This window comes from Corylus avellana, chromosome ca1 (genome assembly GCF_901000735.1).
Source record: "Corylus avellana chromosome ca1, CavTom2PMs-1.0".
Lineage (NCBI taxonomy): Eukaryota > Viridiplantae > Streptophyta > Magnoliopsida > Fagales > Betulaceae > Corylus > Corylus avellana.
This window is the reverse complement of record NC_081541.1, coordinates 138415-162358: the sequence shown is the minus strand read 5'-3', so window position 1 is coordinate 162358 and position 23944 is coordinate 138415. Positions and strand designations below refer to the sequence as shown.

The 23944-nt window shown below is 37.2% G+C and overlaps 2 protein-coding genes across 3 annotated transcripts; both read right to left on the bottom strand.

Moving 5' to 3' along the window:
• Window positions 1-194: 194 nt before the first annotated feature.
• On the bottom strand, window positions 195-11418 carry LOC132167217 (uncharacterized). Its single transcript, XM_059578124.1, has 11 exons — window positions 11215-11418; window positions 5335-5515; window positions 4853-4986; window positions 3820-3864; window positions 3682-3735; window positions 2978-3082; window positions 2664-2867; window positions 2464-2549; window positions 841-1847; window positions 478-754; window positions 195-396 (listed from the first exon to the last, which is right to left on the bottom strand). Coding segments are annotated over exons 2-11 (2094 nt in total). The 5' UTR covers window positions 11215-11418; the 3' UTR covers window positions 195-395.
• An 822-nt stretch (window positions 11419-12240) lies between these two features.
• LOC132187730 (U-box domain-containing protein 32) lies at window positions 12241-23331 on the bottom strand. 2 transcript variants are annotated; one of them, XM_059602148.1, is made up of 10 exons: window positions 22977-23331; window positions 21807-21928; window positions 20807-20928; window positions 19910-20014; window positions 18904-19031; window positions 18684-18814; window positions 16356-16505; window positions 14406-14933; window positions 12892-13644; window positions 12241-12571 (listed from the first exon to the last, which is right to left on the bottom strand). In XM_059602148.1, exons 1-10 carry the CDS (start codon window positions 23155-23157, stop codon window positions 12389-12391), a joined length of 2403 nt encoding a protein of 800 aa, XP_059458131.1. In that variant the 5' UTR covers window positions 23158-23331; the 3' UTR covers window positions 12241-12388. The 2 variants fall into 2 exon arrangements, with proteins under 2 accessions (XP_059458131.1, XP_059458140.1); XM_059602157.1 differs by having other exon boundaries at window positions 21807-21910.
• Between the last annotated feature and the right edge of the window lie 613 nt (window positions 23332-23944).

The following is a 23944-nucleotide window of genomic DNA, read 5'->3' as shown; positions in this document are numbered from 1 at the left end:
TCGTAGTTCTCCATTCTTACCATGAGAGAGAGAGAGAGAGAGAATTGATGCATTTAAGAAAATGAATTGACTTTGTGAGGAAATCGAGCCTTTTCAACGGCCAAGAAAGGAAAAGTATGAACGTGGGTGAAATTTCGTAGTGCACTTCGCAGTACTTATTCCCAAATTAGAAATCGAGCAGCTATAAAAGGGAATTAAAGGGAAAAAAATACCTTTGCATTAATTAAACACCAGAATTATTACAGAAAAAATAGACAATTAAGCCAAAAGCGGAGGAAAAAAAAAACCCTCACTAATCAATCTGCCATGACACCATAGGAAAAAACAGAAAAGATTTTCCGGCAAAGCTTTTTTTTAAAATTTTCTGACAGAAGACCATCTGTAAAACTGGAACCTCTGCTAAGAATAAGATGGGAGTTAAAACTGTGCACATTTGTATAATAAAAAAATAAACCTCATCTCTTCTCCCCTCCTTACTAGGTTGCATTGCTCTGTTTGGGAATGTATTTTTTCTTGACACCCTTTTCAGGCTTTGTTCTGTACTTATCTTTAACATTCCTGGTGGTTGAAGACTCATAAGCCCCTGCATTAACCAATCGGTTTTCTGCATTGCCAAGAATGCTGCGTTTGTGTAAGTTTGGTGGTTGAGACGTTACAACTTCACAGTCATTTTCTATCTCTGGGCATTCTGGAAGTTCAGAAGCCGAGGAAAGAACCAATTTCACATGGTCGGCTGCAATAGCCTCCTTCCATCCTGTGCATGAGATTGTAGCCAGTTAATGGCCAAAGCCAATTTACTCCAAAGACAGAATAGCATAGCCAAAAGAATAAACAACTTACTCTGTGCAAGGAAAGCTTTTGCAGCATGTACACAGCTTTGGGGACGGATACTTTCTGCCACAAGTTTAACACTGTTCTTAGCAGCACCATTATTATCATTCACCGCATACGATCTTATACAACCATCCTTGGGGGGTTGATCATTGTCCTTTTCAGCAGCAGTCGCATCCACTTCATACTCTACATTGTCATTCTGAACTGGCATTGGACATTTGCTTCCATGCCGACTCACTGGCCTCCAAAGCTTAATCATTGATCGATTTGTGCCACTCTGAAGAGAAGAATCAGGACTAATGGGCTTCTCCTGAACATTAGTCTTCTTTGGCACTTGGTGCTCTGCCAGCCAATCTTCACCAGCTCTAGCCAGATTATTACCCTCTTGGCCACAATTTCCAAGTGTAACACATATAGAGCCAATCAAAACCTCATGGTTCTTAATTTGATCCGGTTGGTTTATAGCCTCTTCTAGTACTCTGGCTTTCAAAACCTCCCCATCAATTTCTGGTTTAGGTTTTCGGCTCCATATTTTATTGCTGTTGGCTACTGGACCAGGCCTTGAATCCCTGTGGATCCCATGCTTTTGCATGGCCCCAAGCTTTGATGCTTGAGAATTCAGACCTGAATGGAAACCATTGGACACTCCCCTTTGTGATTTTGGGAGCAATTGCCAACGGCGACCACTTCCCTGCACCATACGCCTTTCAACATTCTGACCAGTACATTCACAACTATACCTTGATTCAGAGTCAAGACCCACTTCAGAGTTTGCATGTTGGAATGGTTCAGAAGATGAGGGAACTTGATCTGACAGTTTTTCGGGGTCAGGCATGTCAGAATCACCAGCAGTGGCAAGGCTGGAGGTTTCTGCTGGCAGCATAGGTACAGTCTCCAAAGTATTGCCAATACCCACTTTAGCATCTACTTTCTCCCCATGTTTTTGCTCCTTAGCTTTGTGTTCTTTTTGCCTGAGCTTTTTCTTCCTTCTCTTTTCCAAGAGCTCAGCTTTCCTACAGTTATTCGGAAACCAAAATTAATAAAAGGAAAATGATTTTAATTTCCATACAGAAAACGAGATTCAAGGAAAAGCAAATCTGTAAACCAAAATCCTCACTGCTGGCTACTGTAACTTGAAGAGTTAAATAAGAGGTAGAAACAAATGAGAATGTTTTATGTTACTAGTGCTTCTGAAAACAAGCTACTTCAATTGACTTGATAGTTCTGTCCCATTGTTACTCAAAGACCCATTTATTTCTAGCAATTCTCTAAAAGGAGTACCAGCATCAACGCACTTGCAACCCTGACCAAGAAAAGGAAGTCCATCCCCAAAGAGTAGCCTATGACCATCAGTACACAGATGCTCCAACTCAGAAGCAAGTGAAACACATTTTCTTTTTAATTTTCCTCAGCTTTCTTCCCCAACATTATGTATTCATGTAAACCCTTAAAGAACTAAAAGTTCAGTTTGATATCTAGAACAAATTATACTAGTCTACTGAAAGTCAGATAATTGAAGAACAAAAATAAAAAATAAAGGAAGAAAAAAAGAAAATGCACGTCCTACTAACAGGACTGCCTAAAGTTCAAGAAGCCAAATTGATTGAAAATGTACTGGATGTCATATACCTTTTCTGAGCAGCTTCTTCCTCCTCCACCAGCAATTTCTGGCACCTCAAAGCTTCAGCATCCTTATCAGCAAGCCATGCTTTGACCTTGTCAGGGAAAAAAAAACAGTTGATCATGATACGGGAACAGCATGATTATTATTACAAGCAACTGGAAAAGAATAAGAAAAAAGAGAAGGAAAAAAAGAAAAAGAAAAATACCAATTTCTGTTCCACCAAAAAGCTGGTGCAAGCAACTAAGTTTTTGGTTTCAAGGCCACTCTTCCCAGCTTCCCCATCAAAAACGTACTTTTGCATCAACCCCGCTGTTCCACACAGAAATGTTTTTTCACTCGCATCATCAAGGATACCAAATAGCTCCTGAGATAATATAGGGAACCTAGAAGGTCGAGCTTGGATAACATCCTGCAAAGATTCAGATATATCACATGCATAGAATAAAGAATATAGTGGTTCATCACAAATAAAAACAGAAAGATAGAAATTGATCAACAAGAAAAAGGATGTCCTCTTACCAAAAGGGCAGAACCAGCTCTCAAATATACTTGTGGTAAGGTAAGAACTCCTGGTTTCCTGACAAGTGTTGTCAATGACTTTACAATTGAAGACCCTGGAACTCCCTAGAAAAGTAACGCCAATTAGAAACACATTATTGGGGGGAGAGAGGGAATGATTGATGCCGGACTGGGGACACCAAACTACGATGAAATTAGGCAACAGTTATAATCAATCCATGCAATGTTTGTTTCTTCTGCCGTAGAAACTTGATAAATGTAAAACAAACATGAATCATCAACTTGAAGTCAACTCCATAGATTCAAAGCATGAGAGAGCACGGATATCTGGAAATTATTACTAAATTCATCAGGCACCTCAATAGTCAATTCTACTATCAGGAACTGCGTCAGAATAAAAACTTATAAAAAGAAAGTAACTTTCAGAGCAAGATGACATGCCACTTAAAAAAACAAAAAATGTTCATCTAACAAAATAACACGGTATATCTAAAATTTGCCTGTATATCAACTTGTTTATGACCATTTCTGAATTAAAAGAAGAAATCCCACAGCTTTGGTTCACTGATCAAAAGCACAAGAGTGAACCCAACTACAGTAATGATATGTTCTATATTGAAAGCATGCATACCAAAGAGCACGAACATAACTCTATGCAGCTAATAAATCAAACAATCAGGCACGAAAATAGAAAGACTTTTTACCTCCAATGTCACGTTCTTGAATGACAGAACTTCCTCTGCCTCTTCCAAAGAGAGCTGCTTACAGGATAAATAAATGAGTAAGTCATCCAAAGAGGAAATTACCTTATCCCATAAATAGCTGGGAATGGAATGAATTACCTTATCCCAAAATGCTCCTAGCAGATCCCTATCTTTAGAAGAATCCTACAAGACAACATCAGGCATTGTTGAGGAAACAACCAAACAAAGAAGAATCAAGATTGACACCATGAAAAAGCTGATCTTCATTACTAAGAATTGGGAAATGTGCAAAAAGTTTCAAACATGGAACAATTGTATGAATAAACGTGTGGCAGCAGTAGGTGGATGAAATGCGCCATTCTTCTTGCCCAATGTTTGGGTTCAAATCCCATTACACTCATGTTGCAGTAGGACAGAACCTAGATTTATGGGTCTTCCCTTTTTCTTGAAAGAGCATTTGGAAGGTGAAGGCTCCACTTCATATTCCTTTCTTCACTTGGACGACAGCATTGGGTAAAATTCTTACAATTGATCACCTTTGGAGGCGAGGTTTTACCCTTTTCAATTGTTGTTGTCTCTGCAAGAAGCGCGAGGAGACCGTAAACCACCTTCTTATTCATTGTGAGTTTACTAGATATGACACCTGGTTCTTGTTATATTAGGAGTCTTGTGGGTCATGACTAGCAATATTCTAAAGCTAATTCAGTGTTGAAAGACGAAAGGGCAGAGTCAATGCAAAAAGGCCATATGGAAAGTCATCCCTACTTTACTTATGTGCAGCATTTAGAGAGAAAGAAAGCGACGTCTTTTCGATGACCGCGAGTCTAATGTGCTACAACTAAAATCCTCCTTCTTGAGTTCCCTTTTAGATTAGGCTGTTTCTTTTGTTCCTAATTTCTCTTTCTCTTATCTTGTAGATCTTGTTAACTTTTTAGATTTTTGATCCTATTAGGGTGGTTGCTTTTCTTGTATACTTTTCATGCACACGAGCTTTTCTTTTTCTTCTTCTTCTTCAATAGATTATCATTCATCAAACAAAGATTTATGGGTCACTCAGGTATACCATTCTCAGGGATGCCTTGTTGGGGCTGCAGGGAAGGAGTTCCCACCCACGTCTCCCTATAAGCAATTGAATAAACACAAAAGCAAAATTTTAAGACAGTAAAGAAACCTTATCAAGCTTTCTCAATCGATGGTGCACACGTATATGTCTTCTATAGTTGATGAGTGAACAGAATTCTCGAGAACACTTGTCACACTTCTGCATCTGCACCTTCAGAGAGGAAAAGGGCCAACCTGGTAGCTCTGCCAAAAATAATGGATGGAGATCAAACAAGATACATGGCTTTGACATCAAACAACGCCTTATCGTAGTTACCAACCAAAATCCTACTTATTACTTGAAATTCATTTGCTAAAGTCCCAATTGGCCATAGCAGTGGGCTGAGCAAAAGCAATGTTGAATGAACACGCATGTTCAAAGGTATTCTTTTCCCTTTACATGGAAACCATCACATTTTATGTTATCAAAAAAATAATGATTAACCCATTAACCTCAGACACATTAACTGAGACCAGAGAAAAGCTCTATAGAATGTTCTCCTTCCTTATAATGAGTTGTTAATCTTTTAACTAGATGACATTTGCAAGTACCTTGCTGATCTAAAGCATGAAGTAATTGGATCCATTGAACTGGGCCTTCCCCAGCCCTCGTGGAAGACAAAAGAGGCTCTTTTCCAATTGCTTGTCTGATGATAGTGTCTACAGGATCATTTCCCTCCTCCGATTTCATTAATTCTGGAGAATTAGAGGCCTTGAGTTTTGCAACTGGCATCTATGCACACAAAGTTTAAACACAATAATTCAGAAGACGCCACTGAACAGAACAAAATATATATATATTTTCAAACACTGGATCCATTGACTGGACCGTGCAGCAATAATAGACAAATGCATGAGGGCTAAAACAGAATAATAATAATAATTTTAAACTATCCCTTCATTTTCTGGGGGGAAAAAAGAGTAACATATTATTAATTACAGAAGAGTGTACTAAAAGAGGAGATGACATACAACAGTTCTCTTAAACAGAGGCAACAAGAAAAACAAGATAACACCTCTAAGCACATTCTTTTAATCGTGCACCAACTTTGAAACACCGTTATACTGGGAATTTTAAAACTTGACCATCTTTGTTTTCAATAAATTCATAAAAACTTAAATTGTACAAGTATGATATTTTGCATCCAAAGATACAGTCTTAATGTGTTGCATACAGGTGAACTAGGCATTATTCATTGATATATCAAATATGTCGCACACATGTTACATTTTTTTTTTTTTTTTTTGATAAGTAAAAATATATATCAAAAGTGCAGAGGGGCGCAACCCATATACACGGGAAGTATACAAGAGAGCGCCTAAGAAGAGGAGAAATGAAAGAGGAAATCAGAGAAGCTAATTACTAAAGGAGCTAGCCAAGCGGCTGTCCAAGAGTAAAGAGTAAAGAAGAAAAGATGAATCAGATCCTCTATAGTCCTAGTAGAGTTCTCAAAACATCTAGCATTTCTTTCAATCCATATACACCACATAAGACAAAGAGGAACCATCTTCCACACTACCGCACTTCTAGCACGGCCTCCCGACCACCAACAAGAGAACAAGTCCCTTACTCTGCCAGGCATAACCCAATGCAACCCAAACCGACTGAAAATAGTGTGCCAAAGCGCTCTTGCGGTTTCACAATGGAGGAGAAGATGATCTACTGACTCTCCTGACTTTTTGCACATACAACACCACTCCACCACCACAAGGTTTCTCTTCCGCAGATTATCATGAGTCAAAATTTTGCCAAGGGCCGCGGACCACCCAAAAAAAGCCACTCTCAAAGGCACCTTAGAGCGCCAAATACTCTTCCAAGGAAACGTCTCATGGCCAAAATTAGACAAGGCCTTGAAGAGCGACTTAACCTCGAAATTACCTTTCCTAGACGAGGCCCAGCAAATACGATCCACCGTACCTACAAAGATCTTGCACGAGTACAATCGCTCAAAAAAAGGAGCAACCAACTCCATCTCCCAATCCTGAACATGTCGCACAAAAGTGACATTCCACTCTATAACTCCACTCCTCCAAGTTAAATTGTCCTTCACCTAAGCTTCTTTGTGTCTTGCAATGCTGAACAGAGAAGGGAAAGCTTGCTTCAAAGGAGTTTCCCCACACCAAGTATCATGCCAGAAACGAACTTTCGAACCCGCCCCCACCTCAAACCTACACCCTTTGGCAAAGGAACTCCAACCTTGACGAATATGCTTTCATACACTCACGCCATGAGAACCCGAAACCTCCTTCGTGCACCACCCGCCTTCCTGTTCTTCGTATTTGGCTTTGATAACCTTGCACCAAAGAGCCTCACTCTCGTTCGCATATCTCCAAAGCCATTTCCCCAAGAGAGCTTGGTTAAACTGATGCAATTTTCGGATACCAAGACCACCGTAATATAAGGGACGGCAAACTTGATCCCACTTTACAAGATGCAACTTAGCCTCATCTCCCATTCCTCCCCACAAGAAATCTCTTTGGACCTTCTCAAGCCTTTTAGCTACACTCATGGGAATCGGAAACAAAGACAAGAAGTAAGTCGGAAGATTAGACAACGTATTCTTAATAAGAGTTAGACGGCCTCCTTTAGAGAGGTACATCCTCTTCCAACCTGCCATTTGACGCTCCATCTTCTCAATTACATCATTCCACATAATCGTGTCCTTATATGGCGCCCCCAGGGGGAGACCCAAATAATTCATGGGTAAATCGGCAACACTACACCCCAAGATATTAGCTAACACCCCAATGTTCTCCACCTCTCCAATAGCCACAATCTTAGACTTTCCAAGATTAACTCTCAAACCCGACACAGCTTCAAAACATAAAAGAATGAGGCGCACATACCGGATTTGATCGAGAGAAGCTTCACAAAAAATCAAGGTGTCATCCGCAAATAAGGAGTGAGAAACCTCCAAATCCGAGACCACCCTATCTCCCACCGAGAAACCTGTCAAAAGACCTTGGTCAACCGTTGCATTCACCATCTTACTCAACGCCTCCATGACAAGCACAAAAAGTAACGGAGAAAGGGGATCCCCTTGCCGAATTCCCCTCGAACTGCTAAAGAACCCTTCCGGAGAGCCATTCACTAGAATGGAAAATCTTACCGAAGTAATACACCATTCTATCCAAGCCTTCCACCTTTCCCCAAAACCACACCTATGCAGCAAGTACAAAACAAAGTCCCAATTTACATGATCATACGCCTTCTCCAGGTCCAACTTACAAATAACACCTGGCACCCCTTGCTTTATGCGACTATCCACACACTCATTTGCAATAAGAACCGAATCTAGGATTTGTCGTCCCCCTATGAAAGCATTTTGAGAGTAGGAAATAACCTTGCCCAAGACAGTTCTCAATCTGGAGGCGAGAACCTTAGAAACAATTTTGTACACCCCTCCCACCAAACTTATGGGCCGGAAATCCTTCATCTCTACCGCATCCGCCTTTTTAGGAATCAAAGATATGAAAGTAGCATTCAAGCTCTTCACCAACTTCTGTCTGCGGTGGAACTCATCAAAAACCGCCATAACATCTTGTTTAACAACACCCCAACAAGCTTGAAAAAAGCGAAGTCCGACCTATCACCACACATGTTACATTCCAATCACCACATAAAGCGAAGTCCGACCTATCAACCTTGAAACAGCAAGGCGTCAACCAAACATTCAGTATTTGGCCCATATACTAGAAGAAAGCTTAAGTTGCCATCCAAATTCAAATAGTATAGATATTATTATACCCTGGGTCACAAATTTACCAGATCATTGACATTAAACAATGCCTATAACATTGTGATAAGGATAATGCATCTTCCTTCAGATGGCTGCCTGTCCACCAGTTTTTTTTTTTTTTATAAGTAATCAAAATTTTATAAAGAGTAAAAGGGCGTGACCCAAGTACACATGAAATATACAAGAAAAGGACTTACCCAGAAGAAGACGAGAAATCAATAAAGTCAGGAAAATTAGAAATAGGTAAACAATGATAGGCAGTCATCCATTGGTAAAGAGTTCTGAAGAAGGTCATTAGTTCCACCATTGTCTTCTTGCAATCTTCAAAACTTTTACCATTTCTTTCTGTAACACTCTAGTCTCATATTGAGAAGATGAAAAGTAGCTCACATAGAGTGAGTGATTTATAAAGACAGTTATGGGTGATAAGTCCTACATTGCCTAGTTACTAGGTGAAACTTGGCTTTATAAGAAATTCTAGGGAAGTTCCAAATTGACTAGTCATTTTGGAGTGATAGCACAAATGTGGCTACCGCTTTTCTCTAGGTTGTTACAAATGGTATCAGAGTTACCTAGTAACGCTAGGCCATATGGTACTGGAGCACTGTATGACGTGGCCCTAACGAGGACGTTAGGAGTTTAAGAGAATGAGTTTATAACACCCTGGTCCCATATTGGGAAGATAAAAAGTAGCCCACATAGAGCAGATTGTTTATAAAGATAATCATAGGTGGTAAGTCTCACATTGCCTAGTTATTAGGTGAAACTAGGCTTTATAAGGAATTCAAGGGAAGCTTCAAATTGACTAGTCATTTTGGAGTAATAGCGCATGTGTGGCTAGCGTTTTTCCCAAAGTCATTACACTCTCTCTAGATGCACCACCTTAAACATGGCAGAATCATCTTTCACATCGCTACACTCTTAAAACTACCAAAATGTTTGCCAACTTGCATAGAGATCCACCACCCATCAAGGCATAACTTTATTTATTTTTAATGACTGGGAACCTCAACAAGGCAAGGCCCTTCGGACCCACTTCTGCAAAGTAAACATTGGACCAGTGCACCACACCATCGGAAGTTTTTCTACATAGATCAAGGTAAATCGTTGGCTTTTTTTACACCAAGGGGTGTGGCTCCAAGAGAGAGTTTGCACCTAGCAAGTCTCGAACTTGAGATCTAAGGGGTGAAACTCCTTAATACCACAAGCCTCAACCACTAGGCCAACCCTTGAGGTTTACCCGTCAAGGCATAACTTACTTTAATCCACAAAGATTGAAGATAGAATTCCATAAGGCCCTAGCAACCTCACAATGGAGTATCTACATTTTTCTCACTTTTCTTACACATACAACACCAATCTACCACTATGAGATTCTAGCCATTGCTAACACAATCCAAAATCCTACATCAATTTGGACACTGAAAAAATATTTTCCCCCTAACTTATAAATATTCAAAAGAACAAGTCATCATACCTAATACCTATTTAATGTGGAACATTTTCTGAAGTCGTTGCTTTTGTTTTTATCTCAATAATTATTCCATCTACAAATAATACTAAGACACAAATTAATATATATGTTTGATATGTAAATTCAAAACATAAATATATCCATCATCTCAAGTGTACATTACAAGGAGTTGTTTTTGGCACCCGTGTCAAAGTTGGGATGAAAGATATATTCAGTATAAGTAATAAATTCACTAAAAGATGCAAAAAGCAACTGTTGTGTTTCTGCATCTATTCGTGAAGCTGTTGGCACTTACAGTCCATATCCATTTCAGAACACGGGCACTCATCTACACCCTAAGAGTCCTAGCTAAAAATCAAATATACTGCACTTAATGACAGAGTGTAAGAGGGCAAGCAACAGCCCTCTAAAAAAAAAAACAAAAAAAACCAAGCATCTCAAGATTATTTTAAGAATGGAACCAAAAATAGAAGCCTAAATAAGCACTCTAAAAAATTTGAGGAGAAATCAGAACAAAAACAAGTCAATAATATATTTCAAAACAGCTTTTGGTACTTCAGAGAGAAATGCATCACGTATTAGAAACAAGTGAGCTATTTTATCCTTTTCAATCCACTAAAAACAACCAAAAACAGTAACAAAAAAATTAATCGGTAAACAAAGTATATACTATTATTGCTTAATCAACAAAAAAAAAATATATATAATCAGAAACAGCTAAACAACAAATCTCAGGGAAATAGCAAAAAATTAAGTTTTTTAAGAAAAAAGAATTAACCATATAAAAACTCATTAGTAATACATCAGATCGCCAAAATTACAGTCCTACAACTCTGTTTGGTTTCCAAGAAAATCCAGGAAACAAAAAAGAACAAATTGAATCTTTTATTTTCATTGTCCAATTGATCAGCGCCGATAGACAAACACAATCCTAGTCTCAACTGAATCTAACACAATTACATAGTTTGCTCAAGCTGATTTTTCACTGTTTCATTTTATAAGCTACAAAGCAGGGCAAGAATTGAACTAACCAAAAATAAACACAAACACAGAAGAAGAAGAAAAAAGATTCGTGTAATTAAAGAAAGCAAAGCTCGTTAGGGTTTCGCGGCACGTGATCTGAGATTAGCTCGTGATGTTATATTCATATATGTATATACACATGTACACGTACGTATGTGCGAGAAGAGAGTAAGTGGAGTGATCGGTTTCACGTACCAGTAGCTATCTGCGGGGATCGATATGGCGAGAGAGAATCTTCGCAGATCAAATGGATTTAAATGCCGCGTAGAAAACGTCCAGGGAATGTTTCGCAGGGAGGAAAGTAGCCGAGAAAGTCCGAGAAACTGATCGGCCAAGGCGAAAATGAAAAAGAGAGTTGTGGGGGACGAGAGACGAAAGAGTTCGTAAGAGAAAAATATAAAGGCGATATTGGAATGGAAGCAACCCTCCTGTTGGAACTACGTCGTGTAGTGGTGTTAGGTAACTGGGCCTATGGACCTGCAATACATATACCCGGACTATTGGGCTCAAGCACACTGTTGGGTTTCTTTCTTTTTCTCGAACGAGAGAAGCATTGAAACCTTTCAAAGTTAAGCAGTTATGCATTGCCGGCCATTTTTTACGGGATCTACAAAATGACACAAATTTAATAAAAAATTAATGAGTTAGGGTTAAGAGATTTAATTTGTTTAATAAGATGGGTCAAGTTAAAGTTGGTCTATATAGTCTTATATATATGTCTTGATACAACTTGAACCCGACACTTAACAAAAATTAAGGGCCAACAATTTTTGACACGACCAATAAACATAACACGAACTCATCACAAATTAGAAGGTTATGATTAAGAGTTTTGAACTGTTTAATTAAATGAACCGAATTGTGGTTGATCCCTCATATAGCTTTATACCTAAATAATTTAATAAAATGAGCTGTGAACAGGAATTATTACCTATACTCTTTCATAATGAGCCTCGCCTCGCCTTGACTAGTTTTCTTTTTCTTTTGCTTGACAATTAGGTCATGCATCAAACCAGATTTAGGTGGAGATGGTATTAAGGCCCTAAGGTGATTGGCATCTCGATTAGCACTAGAAATGTCTTGGCGATCGAAGTCTGCGCCATTGTATCATTAGCGCTTGATTTGTTTTGCTTTAGAAAGGTCATTATGATTATCCAAATGTTTGGTCAGTACGACATATGATATCGTCGATCGTAAAAAGCGGGTCCAAATTAACATGCCTAGTACAGAAAAATCGTCCATTGCTTCTATGCACTATTAATTGCTTGTTCTGTACATTACCGTATTTCAGTTACATCGGTATACAAAAATAAGGTGGTTAAATTGGTATCCAGACCAGACCGGTGTAATACATTTCCAGCATATGTATTCATAATTGTAGCTCCCACTCTAGAATTGCATTTTGAAGGGCATAATTAGGGACAAGTTTGCAGTGTTCAAGCTTGAGATTTGTCATGGGCGAAGTGTTGTGGCCGCTTTCAAACCATCCTCTTATTGCCTCCGATTCGTATGTGTAGCCATCTGCAGCTATTTGTGGATCTGTCATGACTTCCTGCAAAGTCAAATGCAATAGTCACGGCCGTGAGATTAGATATTATAAACCTAAGTCCACTCATCGTGGCCAATATATTTTCAAGTACCAGAACAAATGCAATGTCCTTCTACTAACACAACTTTGATAGGCCCATAATCATCAATCACAGCACATTACAAAATGGTAAGGTTACTCTCATTTATATGACGAAGGCAAGAGCAAACTATGGTTTACTTTTCCAGCAATGATAGCTGAACCAACCAGATGGGCCACCTAACCGGGAGCCTGACATTTCAATACATCCTATATGACCAGAGGTATCCTTGCTTGATTCTTACCTGGTAAATGGGGCACATAAAGTGGGAGGGAATCTGGCGAGGCTTCTTAGAAACCAGGCATGATGCTGAGGTGATGCATGAAGCTCCTATTGGCTCAAGAAGACTCCATATTTCTGACACAAGGTCTGGCCGATTCAACTGGCTCTTCTCACAGCACCTCAATCCCAACTGAGCCAACTGTTTGGCTTGCGTAAGTGGCCAGTCCCCAGCTGAAATATCCAACACTGCCTCAAAATTTTCATTTTCTAGTGCACATTTCACATCCTTTACTATATTCAAAACTGCTCTCCCAGTTAATAGTCGTAACAGAATAATTCCAAACGAGTAAACATCTGACTCCGGTGTAAGCTTTCCAGTTTCAAGATAATCTGGATCCATGTACCCAGAGGTTCCCTTTGGATTATTATACAATCTGATGGTTTGAGCTGGATGTTCATTTTGTGGGATCATGTGAAGGATGCCCAAGTCACCAAGTTTACTAACAAAATTGGCATCAAGGAGGACTTTACTAGGTTTTAAATTCCCATGGATCATACAAGGCTTATTGGAGCGAAGGAAGATAAGGGTAGAGCATATGTCAGCAGCAATCTTTGTTCGAATTTGCCATGGAAGTGGGGAAGTGTTGTCTTTGCATGCAAGGCGGTCTTCAAGACTTCCATTTTGTACATATTCATAGACAATTGACCTAAATTCTGGACAAGTTCCAATTAGTGTTACCAGGTTTGGATGCCTCACCCTACTCAAAACCTCTACCTGAAATTCAATCAATAGAAGAAATCAAGTGTCAGAAACTATCTAATTTTCCCACAGTGAAAACAAGTGACAATTGGGGCTCGACCATCAAGTGATGGATACCAATTGATTAAGAAAAAATTTAAGGGTTGATTTACGTTCATGCCTTGAAGTCTAACACCATATAACATCATTTAAATGCCATCACTCAGCCAGACTAGACTACAAAAGAAACAGCAGAAATTCCATAATCACCAACTGTCTAGCACCTGGGATGACACCAAAACCACCTTTCATTTCTTCCTTGACAACTTTATGCTCAAATATTCTTAATGCTAGTCTCATAAGACAGTTAACTTGTTCAATCTTCAAAAAAATAACATTTGGAAAATATTTCCATCAGCATAAAAATAATAATAATAATAAAATAAAAATAAAAATAAATAAAAAATAAAAAACTGATATAACACTTTATTTATAGACTCGCATTGAATTATCAAATTTGCAAATCCATAGGTTCATGCTAAAATGGTAGGGCGGGAATTTATCAAAATGCACCATGATTATGTCAATGTTGTCAGAAACCCAACTCTACACATTACAAATAAGGACAAGTTAATTTCTCTTTCCAGAGCTTTTAGCTTTTCATCTAATGGTTACGACCAAAGTCATCAATATAACGTTGAGCCCTTAGTTCGCTATATTATATCATTACTATTATAGAATTAGCTGGTTTGTCAATTAAATAACCATATTGGGAACAAAATTTTTGATAAATTTACCTCATTTTGGAAGTCCAACTGGCTTTGACAGCCGTAGAATGGCAACATCTTTATAGCAACATGAACATGACGAAGGATTCCTTTATAAACACTTCCATATCTTCCCTCCGCAATCTTCCAGGATGGGTCAAAGTTGTGAGTCGCCTCATTGATATCCATGAAAGAGAATGCAGGGATTTGTACACTGCAAAACCTTGCAACTTCCCCATTTAACATTTTCCTCAGTCTGTTGACTTCTCTTGCTGCATTTTCATGCTCTATCTGCATCTTGTCCCTTTTTTCCTTGAAACTGATCAAGAGTTCAACAGCTGAGATGAACTTCTCCTCTAACTCCTTCACGATACTTTGGGACTCTCCAAGCCAGCCCTCAAGTACAGATTTCTGTTCCTTAACCATCTGGAGTTCTTTTATGAATTCATCCTTCTGATCCTTCATCCTTTCTACTTCTTGTTTTTCTCTTGTCAGAACTTCCTCAGTTTCTCTCCTTTGGCTCATCTCCTTAGCGCACAAGTTCTCTAATGCTTTGGCCTGTAAGAAGGTATAATTATCACAATGTTGTAGGTGAAATTGAGATTGATCTACAATATCTATAATACTGAGGCTAGTATACATTCAGTCACTCATTCACACACGCACATGGCACCCTTAGGGAAATGCACCTGGGACTGTGGCTAATCAAGTAGCTTTAGAAGCTAGCGTAAAAACTTGTAAACACACACACATGATCTTACTTTACTGCTGCTGCTTCTTTCCCATATATTTTTTCTTAGGGAAACTTCACTTAACCCCCTCTAAAATGTCACCACTTTTGCAATGTCCCCCCTAAAGTTCTTCAATTGTTTTCAATGTCACCCCTCCGTTAGAATTTTCCGTTAACTCCAAACTGATGGGTGTTAAAATTCCCAAAATACCCTCCTTTGTTTTAGGAAAAAAAAAATTTGCAAAGATTAAGGTGTTGGTCCGAATTTAACGGTATTTGCAAAATACCCATGCCTCAACCTTTGCAAAAAATTTAAGACAATTTTTTTTTAGTATTTTGGAAATTTTGTTGGAATCTAACGGAAAATCTTATTGGATGGGGGGACATTAAAAAAATTAAAAGTTCAATAAACTAAATTGAGAGGTTTTAAACTTTAGGATGGACATTGCAAAAGGGGTGATAATTTAGGGGGGTACGTGAAGTTTCCCTTTTTTTATTTCTACATGTCTATTGAAATGATAGCATGGTAGAGCAGGGGCTGATGGGTGTCACCATGTTAGGAAAAGAAAGGATGAGAGCATAAATCAAACTCAACTAAACTGTTTTGAGCTTAGCCAAAGAAATTATAAAAATCATTGAACAAGGTGACCAAAGTCCACTGCTAGTGAACTATTTTAGGAAAAAAAAAGAGCAATAGGACTGTTAGTGTCCTAAGACTTCTCAGGTATAAACAGTTAAATTAAAGGTCTTTGGTGCCCACCAGATTCATGGCCTGTCAATACACCTTTGTTCCAATGCAGTAATTCTAGAGATCAAAATATCTCCTTATTTTTCCCCTTATGATCCATTTACAAAAGGCTCACTCATATAAGTAAACTGAAAATTTAATAGATTATGAAGCTTCAGTACAAAATGAGGTTTCAATTATATTAGGACTTTATCACATTTTAGCTTCTAATTAAGTGGTCTACCTAGCTTTAAATTACCCTACATGTACCATGTTATGAGTGAGCAATTTCCCCACATTCCCTTTCCGCATACCTTGAGTTAACATAAGATCATGCTTTTGGTAGTTGGAATCAGGAGAGAATTAGGTTTGCTAAATCAATTCATGGTGCAACCAAACTACATGAGTAGGAAGCATCATTTACTAAATATAATTTTGAGACATACGTTGAGAAAAAGCAAAAAATACCAACCCCCCCCACCCAAAACAAAGGAAAAGAAAAAGAGAAAGAAATAAAGTTTGCCTTGCATCTAGCCTCCACAGCATTGTCTTCTTCTTTCCATCGCTTAACTGCCTCTTCAACTTCTTTCCTTTTTGAGCTCTTGGCATCTCTAATGGCTTCTTCTAGTCTAGAATAATATTCAATAGTGGCTTGTCCTCGATCTTCTTCCTCCTGAAAAATTCATGAACCATCAAATATTAAAATAATGTTTCAGACAGAAAATGTGTGCACTACTGACCTTAGTGAAATATATGAAAACTGGAGCTGGACAATCAATATATGCCTTAAGGACCAAGAATATTCACTTAGTTCTTCTGTAGCAAATCATGTGCTCCATTATTACTCCAGCCTTTAGAAACTAACCTTCCAAGAATTATGTATTTCAGGGCAGACGAAATAAGTTTTGAGGCCTAAGGCAACAAGTTTAAGTGAGCATTTTATTATATTTAAATTTTAATTAAATAATATTTATATTAATTTTTATATTATCTTTCTATTTAAAAATCATTCTTCTCGCTTTTTGAGATGCAAAATTACTATTCAAGTTTTTCTAACATCTTCTTTTCAATTGGTAATATAGCTAATTCACTTAATCTTTCTTGTGACATTGTCGATCTGAGGTAGAATTTATCAATTTTAATTTTGAAAAACTTCTTTAAGCAAAAGCAACTATAATAAGCATTGTTAAGAAAATTATGTAACTGATACATGCATTTGGAAAAGAATTTAATCTGTTTATATAATTTAGTGTGTCAATTTGAGTACTTTCTTCTATTTGTAGAACTTCTTTTAAAACTTTTTTTTTGAACAAATATCTCTTCATTAATGTAACCAAATGGGGCAAATTGCTCCCTCAGAAAAATACCAAAGATACAATTTGGAATCTTTACAACCCAAACACTATCTATGACACACACAATAGCCGCTCGGGCTATTACAAGTCAATATCTTTGAATATCACCGTCTCAATCAGTTTCATATCTGCAGCAAATTCTGGCGAATCACGTCTCTAGCCGCTGCCCAATCATTGATTTTCGGGCTTTTTCATCTCCGTTACAAACACAATCCCCTTTATTGCCACTACCATAGTGACAATTCTTCTATATGCCTGAAAAACTCCTCCACATCGGTCAATGATTTACTCCTAGAAAAGAACCAGAAGAAAACAAAAGACAGACCGGAAACCCAATACCGTTACTCTTAAGGATTCGTATAAACAAAACCTTAGAAAATGACTAAACCTTCACCCCATAGATTGCTACTTAAATCAAATCTAGAGAGAAGACAAACAAACCAAAAAACGAAACACAAAGAAACAGAAAAATATATGAGAAAATAAAATAGAAACAAAACCAACAGAACATACTTGTGTTGACTGTGGTGAGGGGTTTGATATGTGGGATAAGGCCTCAAAAGAGGGGGATAGAAAGACTTTCAAATAGGCAAGAAGGGAAGGGGGAGGAAGGAAGAAGGGAATAAAAGTGTCTCAGATCTCACGCATCTCTCTCCACCTATGGCTAGGGTTTTTCTCTATCTGAACTTCTTTTAAATTTTTAATTTTGAAAATAAATCCAAACCATCAAATAAATATCATGTTTGAGAACACTTCCAAGATTAGGACAATTTTTATTGCAAACTTATTATCGTTTAATGATTTTAATCTTTTGCAACAAATATCTTTGGGGGCATTACTCTATCTTTGTGACTTTTCTTTTTTTTTTTCTCTCTCTCTCTCTCCCCCTTTAAAGTCTTAATATCTTGCGTACCATGAATTTGTTCCATCTTTCAACATAATAAATTTTTTTATCATAATTGGGGCCTTAATTAGAGAGCATTGACTAACATTTTTATCATAATTGGGACACTTCTTCCTCTGTGACTTTCCATCTTTCTTTATTTCTCTCTCTAAAGTCTCAATATATTGCGCATTGAATTCTTTCCATCTTTCAACTAGTAATAGTTTATTTTTTTCATAATCGAGGCTTTAATATGAGATGTTGACTAATATTTTTACCATGGCCTTAAACGTTTTTTTATAGAAGGGGTAATTGTACTGCTACTATTATTTAGGGGCCTTATTCCTCTGGGGGCTTACGCGACTGCCTAAGTTGCCTTAGAGGCCTTATTCCTTTGGAGGCTTACACGACTGCCTAAGTTGCCTAATAGAAGAGCTGGCCATGCTGTATATTTATGGCTTTTCTTCTCTTCTTGATTCAAGTATGAGAATGCACAGATGTAATGGTTTCTCATATCAAAAATCTTTCACAGTGCCAGTAAAATAAAAGATGATGCATAATGAAATGATATTGGGTATTATGGATTAAGGTGAAGGTGAACCATCTTTCTCACCTCATCCGCCGAACACAAGGCCAACTTTGAAGTGTCAACCACCCTTTTAGTGGACCAACTTGAGTGTATAGAACACTGGGAACCGAAGCTTCTTGAGATTCTCTCCAGGTCATTAACATCTCCCACTGCATCTGCACAGATTTGAGACAAACTTAGACCTTTAGTACTCCATGGAGAACTCATTCATCATATGCAAGACTATCTAGGTTAGTGAGCCCACCTAAATATCTCAGCTCATCCGTGAGAGTTTCTGATTCTAAGTTCTCTGATTGCTCATTTTGTATATCTGAATTCAGCAGCAGCAATGGAGGGGCAATCTCTAAATCAGATTTATCTTTTCTGCCTCCCCTGTTTCCATATGCTCCTCATATAAATGGCAATGATAGTTTGTTTCTATAATAGATGATGGAGAACACTTTTGGAATGAAACAAAACTTATTGGCAAGGCAATCAGATAGCATTAAGAAAATGAGAGTTTTAAATTAAGAAATCTTCAAGAAAGCTACTTCTGCTAACACTACAAGAGAAATGGGGAACTAAAAACATTAGTGTTTTAAATTTTCTCAACTGATCCGTTATATGTTTATTTATCTATTTCTGGGATAGAAGATCTTCGTTTCTTTTTCCTGGCACCACAAGATGAGCTTTATTTGTGTCCTCATCTTACCGTGATTTAGTGCTGTGGAAATGTTTCACACCAGAAAATTGGCAGCCTAATTCCATCACTAAAAGGAGGAAAATAGAGTTATCCAAAGTGGGTAGATATCAGATTTAGATGGAATGTACATGTGCTAATGCATGTATTATGGCTGAAGATGTGCCGTTGTGTGGTGCATATCCAAGGGCATACAATTAGTTCATACCATGAAAACAAGGTTTCTGTGCATGGATACTGTGTTTGTTACTAGAACTTCTGTTGATGGATTATATGTGTGTCACAAGACCAACTTAGTGCTCAATAATGTTCAATATAATGGTCATTGAGCTAATCAATAAGTCAAGAATCAGCCTGATCATTCCAAAATAAACATACTCAATGGCTATGAAGTCAAAAGATTAATAGATAGCCGTGAAGTTCAAAGAGTTAAAGATGTAAAATCCATGCTGTTTATTAATTAAACCAAATGGAAAATTCCACTTATAATGTCAATACTAATCATGTTAACCAAATGTCAATGCATTGCCAAAATAAAAGAGAAGTTAATTACAGGATACTTTCAAATTACCTCGTGTATATGAGGCACCCCTTGCAAACAAACCAAACATTACAGGAAATTGGTGCTTGTTGGCATACAAAAAATGCTTTTTTGGACTTTAGCTCTGCCAATTTCCTGCAGTCTCAACAAATATGAACCAATGAACTAACAACACATCATAGAAGTCCATGGAGACCCACAAATGTTACAATTTTTGTCAGACAAGCAGTAATGGTAGCAAAATTAAATAAATAAATAAAACTGGGGGAGGGGAGGGGATAAGATGAGAAATTAAAAGTATTACTGTTTTGGCTAATCAATGGATTGACAAATTGTCCAATTCTTTGTTCTCTATACGCTCAGGTAGATAATGTGTCAAAGTGAGATCATCTTCAGGATGAGTACTTTGGTTTTACACAGAATTATTTCATTTTTTCTTTTTCTTTTTCTCTCTCTTCAAGTAAAATAATTTATCCTTCAAAGCTCACGCCCTATGTTTTTTGTTGGATATTCCCACCAGATACATGCTTGATGACAGGTGTATCAAATCCATATACTTTAGATATATACCCAATTCAAATCATCTCTAGCAAAAGTAATTTGCAATCATGAATCTCCACGTGAAATGGGTTCCAAAGGACTATCATAACAACCTAAGTAGGTAAAGTGCCTAAAAGATAATATCATCTAGCAAAATCACCCTCAAATTCTAGAACATAAATAGCCCAGATAAATTAACTCTCACAGATTTTGAAATGCTATGGGCATTTAAATAACTCAAAAACAGCTACACTAACATCAATAAACCCCTAAAAAGTACCTATAGATTTGTGTACTAGAATAAGAAAAAATCCAGTAATTTCATTAAAAATAATTGCAGCATCATGATGACAGTAAATGACAATTAATTATGATGATGGTTCATACTTTGAGTAGTACTTTTCGGCTGCTCCCCCCATGACAAGCCATCTAATATTGTGCCGGGCAATGATGTCTACAATCCCTTTCTCCACGTTATCCATCTCAATCCAAACTTTATCAGCCTCTACCTGCAATTACATTTTACTAATAATTTCAAAAGTTTAATCTATTTTGTTAGCTCACTTTCCATAAGAGCTCAAAAAGTAGTAAACGTGTTTTTAACTCCAAGATGTCCCAAATTCCAAGATCCTCTCTTGAAATTTTGTGCATCTACTTAGTCCCTGTGCTTTCCCAAAAGATTCGTTTTGCACTTTTTCCCTTGCATTGTCTACTGCAATGGCAGAATTGGTTGACGTCACAATTTTTTTTATGTAGTACAATTTCAATATATCCTACATTAACAATCAACATAGTCATTGATTGGCCTATTACAAAAGATTTGGGATTTCTCAAAGTCTGCAGGACTAACAAAAGTGGCTCACTAACTGGTCCGTATGTGCTATGATTGCTTAGTTTTGATTGGGCCACTAAATGGAAAAAATATATCATGTCAGGCAATTTTGTCACTCCTATAGATGGTGAAAGGAAAAAAGACCAAAATGAACCTTTTGGAAAGCACATGGTCCAATTTGATACACAAAAATTTTAGGAACAAACTTGAACTTTTGGTGATTTTTCAGGGACAACATATTCTTTAACTCAATATACATACATATATACAATATATATACATATGTATCTATCCATGCATGCTGTGCATGGGTGTGCACACTACCTGTGTGTGTTAAACTTTTAGAAGGTTTTAGAGTTCAATCGAAATTCAAAGCTGGTAATGAATTGAAAAATAATTATAAATTGTTATGCTTCATAATTCATATTGTTCCTTGAAATATATGTTAACGAAACAACAAATTTAATGCCAATGAATACACACATTGTATGTGGCTAATGCATACACTAACTTGGTAATGAAACTAAAAATTAAAATAATCAAAGGAAATGATACCCCTGCTTGCACAAGAACGAGAAGATATTGATCTAGAAGTTCATGCAACTTTTGCCATTCAACTTCCTGGAAGGCCTTGCTAGCCTGTTGTTTGAGTCTGTCCGCTGAAAAATTTATATCCGCTGCATGCAAATGTTAAGTAAAAAACATCGAAAAATCATAGTTCCTAAATTATGTGATATATTATTAAATAGGTATTAGTTCCAACAAGTCCCTTACACCAAATTATACCAAGTAGCAGGAATCATAAAGTACAATAGAATATCAGTGAGATTCAATATTTTATATCTAACATGCAAATAAATATCAGATTATATATTCCATTTGATCACGAGTACATAGATTGTTCATCAGTCAAGAGATCAGACCCACAAAGTATCAGAAACAGAGCTCAGTACCCAGTGTTGAAAATATATATGGAAAAGGGAAAATTATGAAGGCAAAAATTCGGACTTCAAGGCTCAATCGCAATGACGATTTCTTTAGAACATATTTTGTCCCATTTCTAAAGTGCTAAAAGAATTAGACAAAATTGTTCCTGGATACAATGAAGCCAAATAGTTACTCTAGAATAGCACCTTCTAGAGTAACAGAATAACATCCTTTGGATGAGAAATTACACAAAAGAAATTTGCGTGAAAGAAAAGATCACTTATGTTGCGTCTTTGGATATGATCATTTAGTCATATTATAGTGATTTTGGACTCATCTGATGGTACTAAATGATTCAATTCAACAGTCACGAATTGTAACCACCATATCCCACTTAATGGTCACCTAAATGACTGCGCCTCGTAGCTCCTAAAGCCCATTGCCCTTGCCCAAGCGTGGGCGGCGTTGCCGCAGCTAGGCCGTTCTTCCCCATCACTCAAATGAGAAATATTCCCCGTGAAGTAATTAACTTTTTTATATCTAGCCAATATAGGACAACTTTTCCTCCCTTCAATTCAATACTTTGGTTTTCCTCCAAAATTTTGAATTAACTTTAATAAAGTAAATCTTACCGATCAATGCACTTATTTAGATAGGAAAAATATGCTTTATAATTATCTTAAATACTTAAAATAATTTATTTATTTATTTAATAAATTCTAACACCCAGCAATCAAACAGAGCCTCCAGAAAAGCACTACGCACATTCAGATCACTTCCCTGAGTAAAGAAACTCACTCGGTTCAGCTACGTGCTTAGGCTGGTAAACATGGAGCACGCAAATCTTCTTGCCCGCAAAGTTCTGCGCAGCCCAGAACAGCGTTGTTTTGCTCTCTTCCACACTCTTCCCCACCGCAACAAATATGGTCTCTTCAACATCGAATTCTCGCTCCTGGTCAACCTCCTCAACGCTACCCATCTGTACACACTGTGATCACTCTGTTTTTGGATGAAATTAAGGATCTTGGCCCTTTGAGGCAATGAGAGACTCGGGAATGTTTCTGGGTATCGGACTCGGAGTCACCGAGTCATGGACGCGCTAAAGAGACTTGGAGGTTCCTTAAGCTCGTGTATTAGTCTCTCCACTTTTGAAAAGCAGGGCTTTAACGTTTGTGATCGAGTTTTAAAAGTACTTTCTTTTCCTCTTGGTATTTTACCGTTTTTCTCTTCTGTTTTTTTTTTTTTAAATGATTAGGAAGGGTAAAATGAAGAAGACCAGAAAGTATGTGAAACGACAGCATCTCTTCTCATGCGTCTAGTATCAAACAAGCGGGGCATATTAAACATAATTCTCACGATCATCTTTTAACTATTTTTTATAGTAAATAAGTGAATTTATTAAATTTTTATAAAATTTACATGAATTCACAAATTAAATGGTAGATCCATTAAATTTATAAAAAGATAATAATAATTTTTATTATTTCTCTAAACAAAAAGACTTGTGATTCTTTTCATTTTTATTATTTTTTGTCTAACTCTTTTTAAGTTTATTTGAACTCCTACAATAGATTAAGAAAGATATGGATGATGTGGAATGCAAGTTTGACATAATAATCTGATACACTGATATGTGTATTAACATGCAAGAAGCACATGTGTTTATATGTTATTTTATTATATTAGTTTATATGAATATGACTTATTAATGGTTGGTGTTGGGTCATGAACTAGCCTACCATTTATTGAGCTGTACTTGGGCCCAG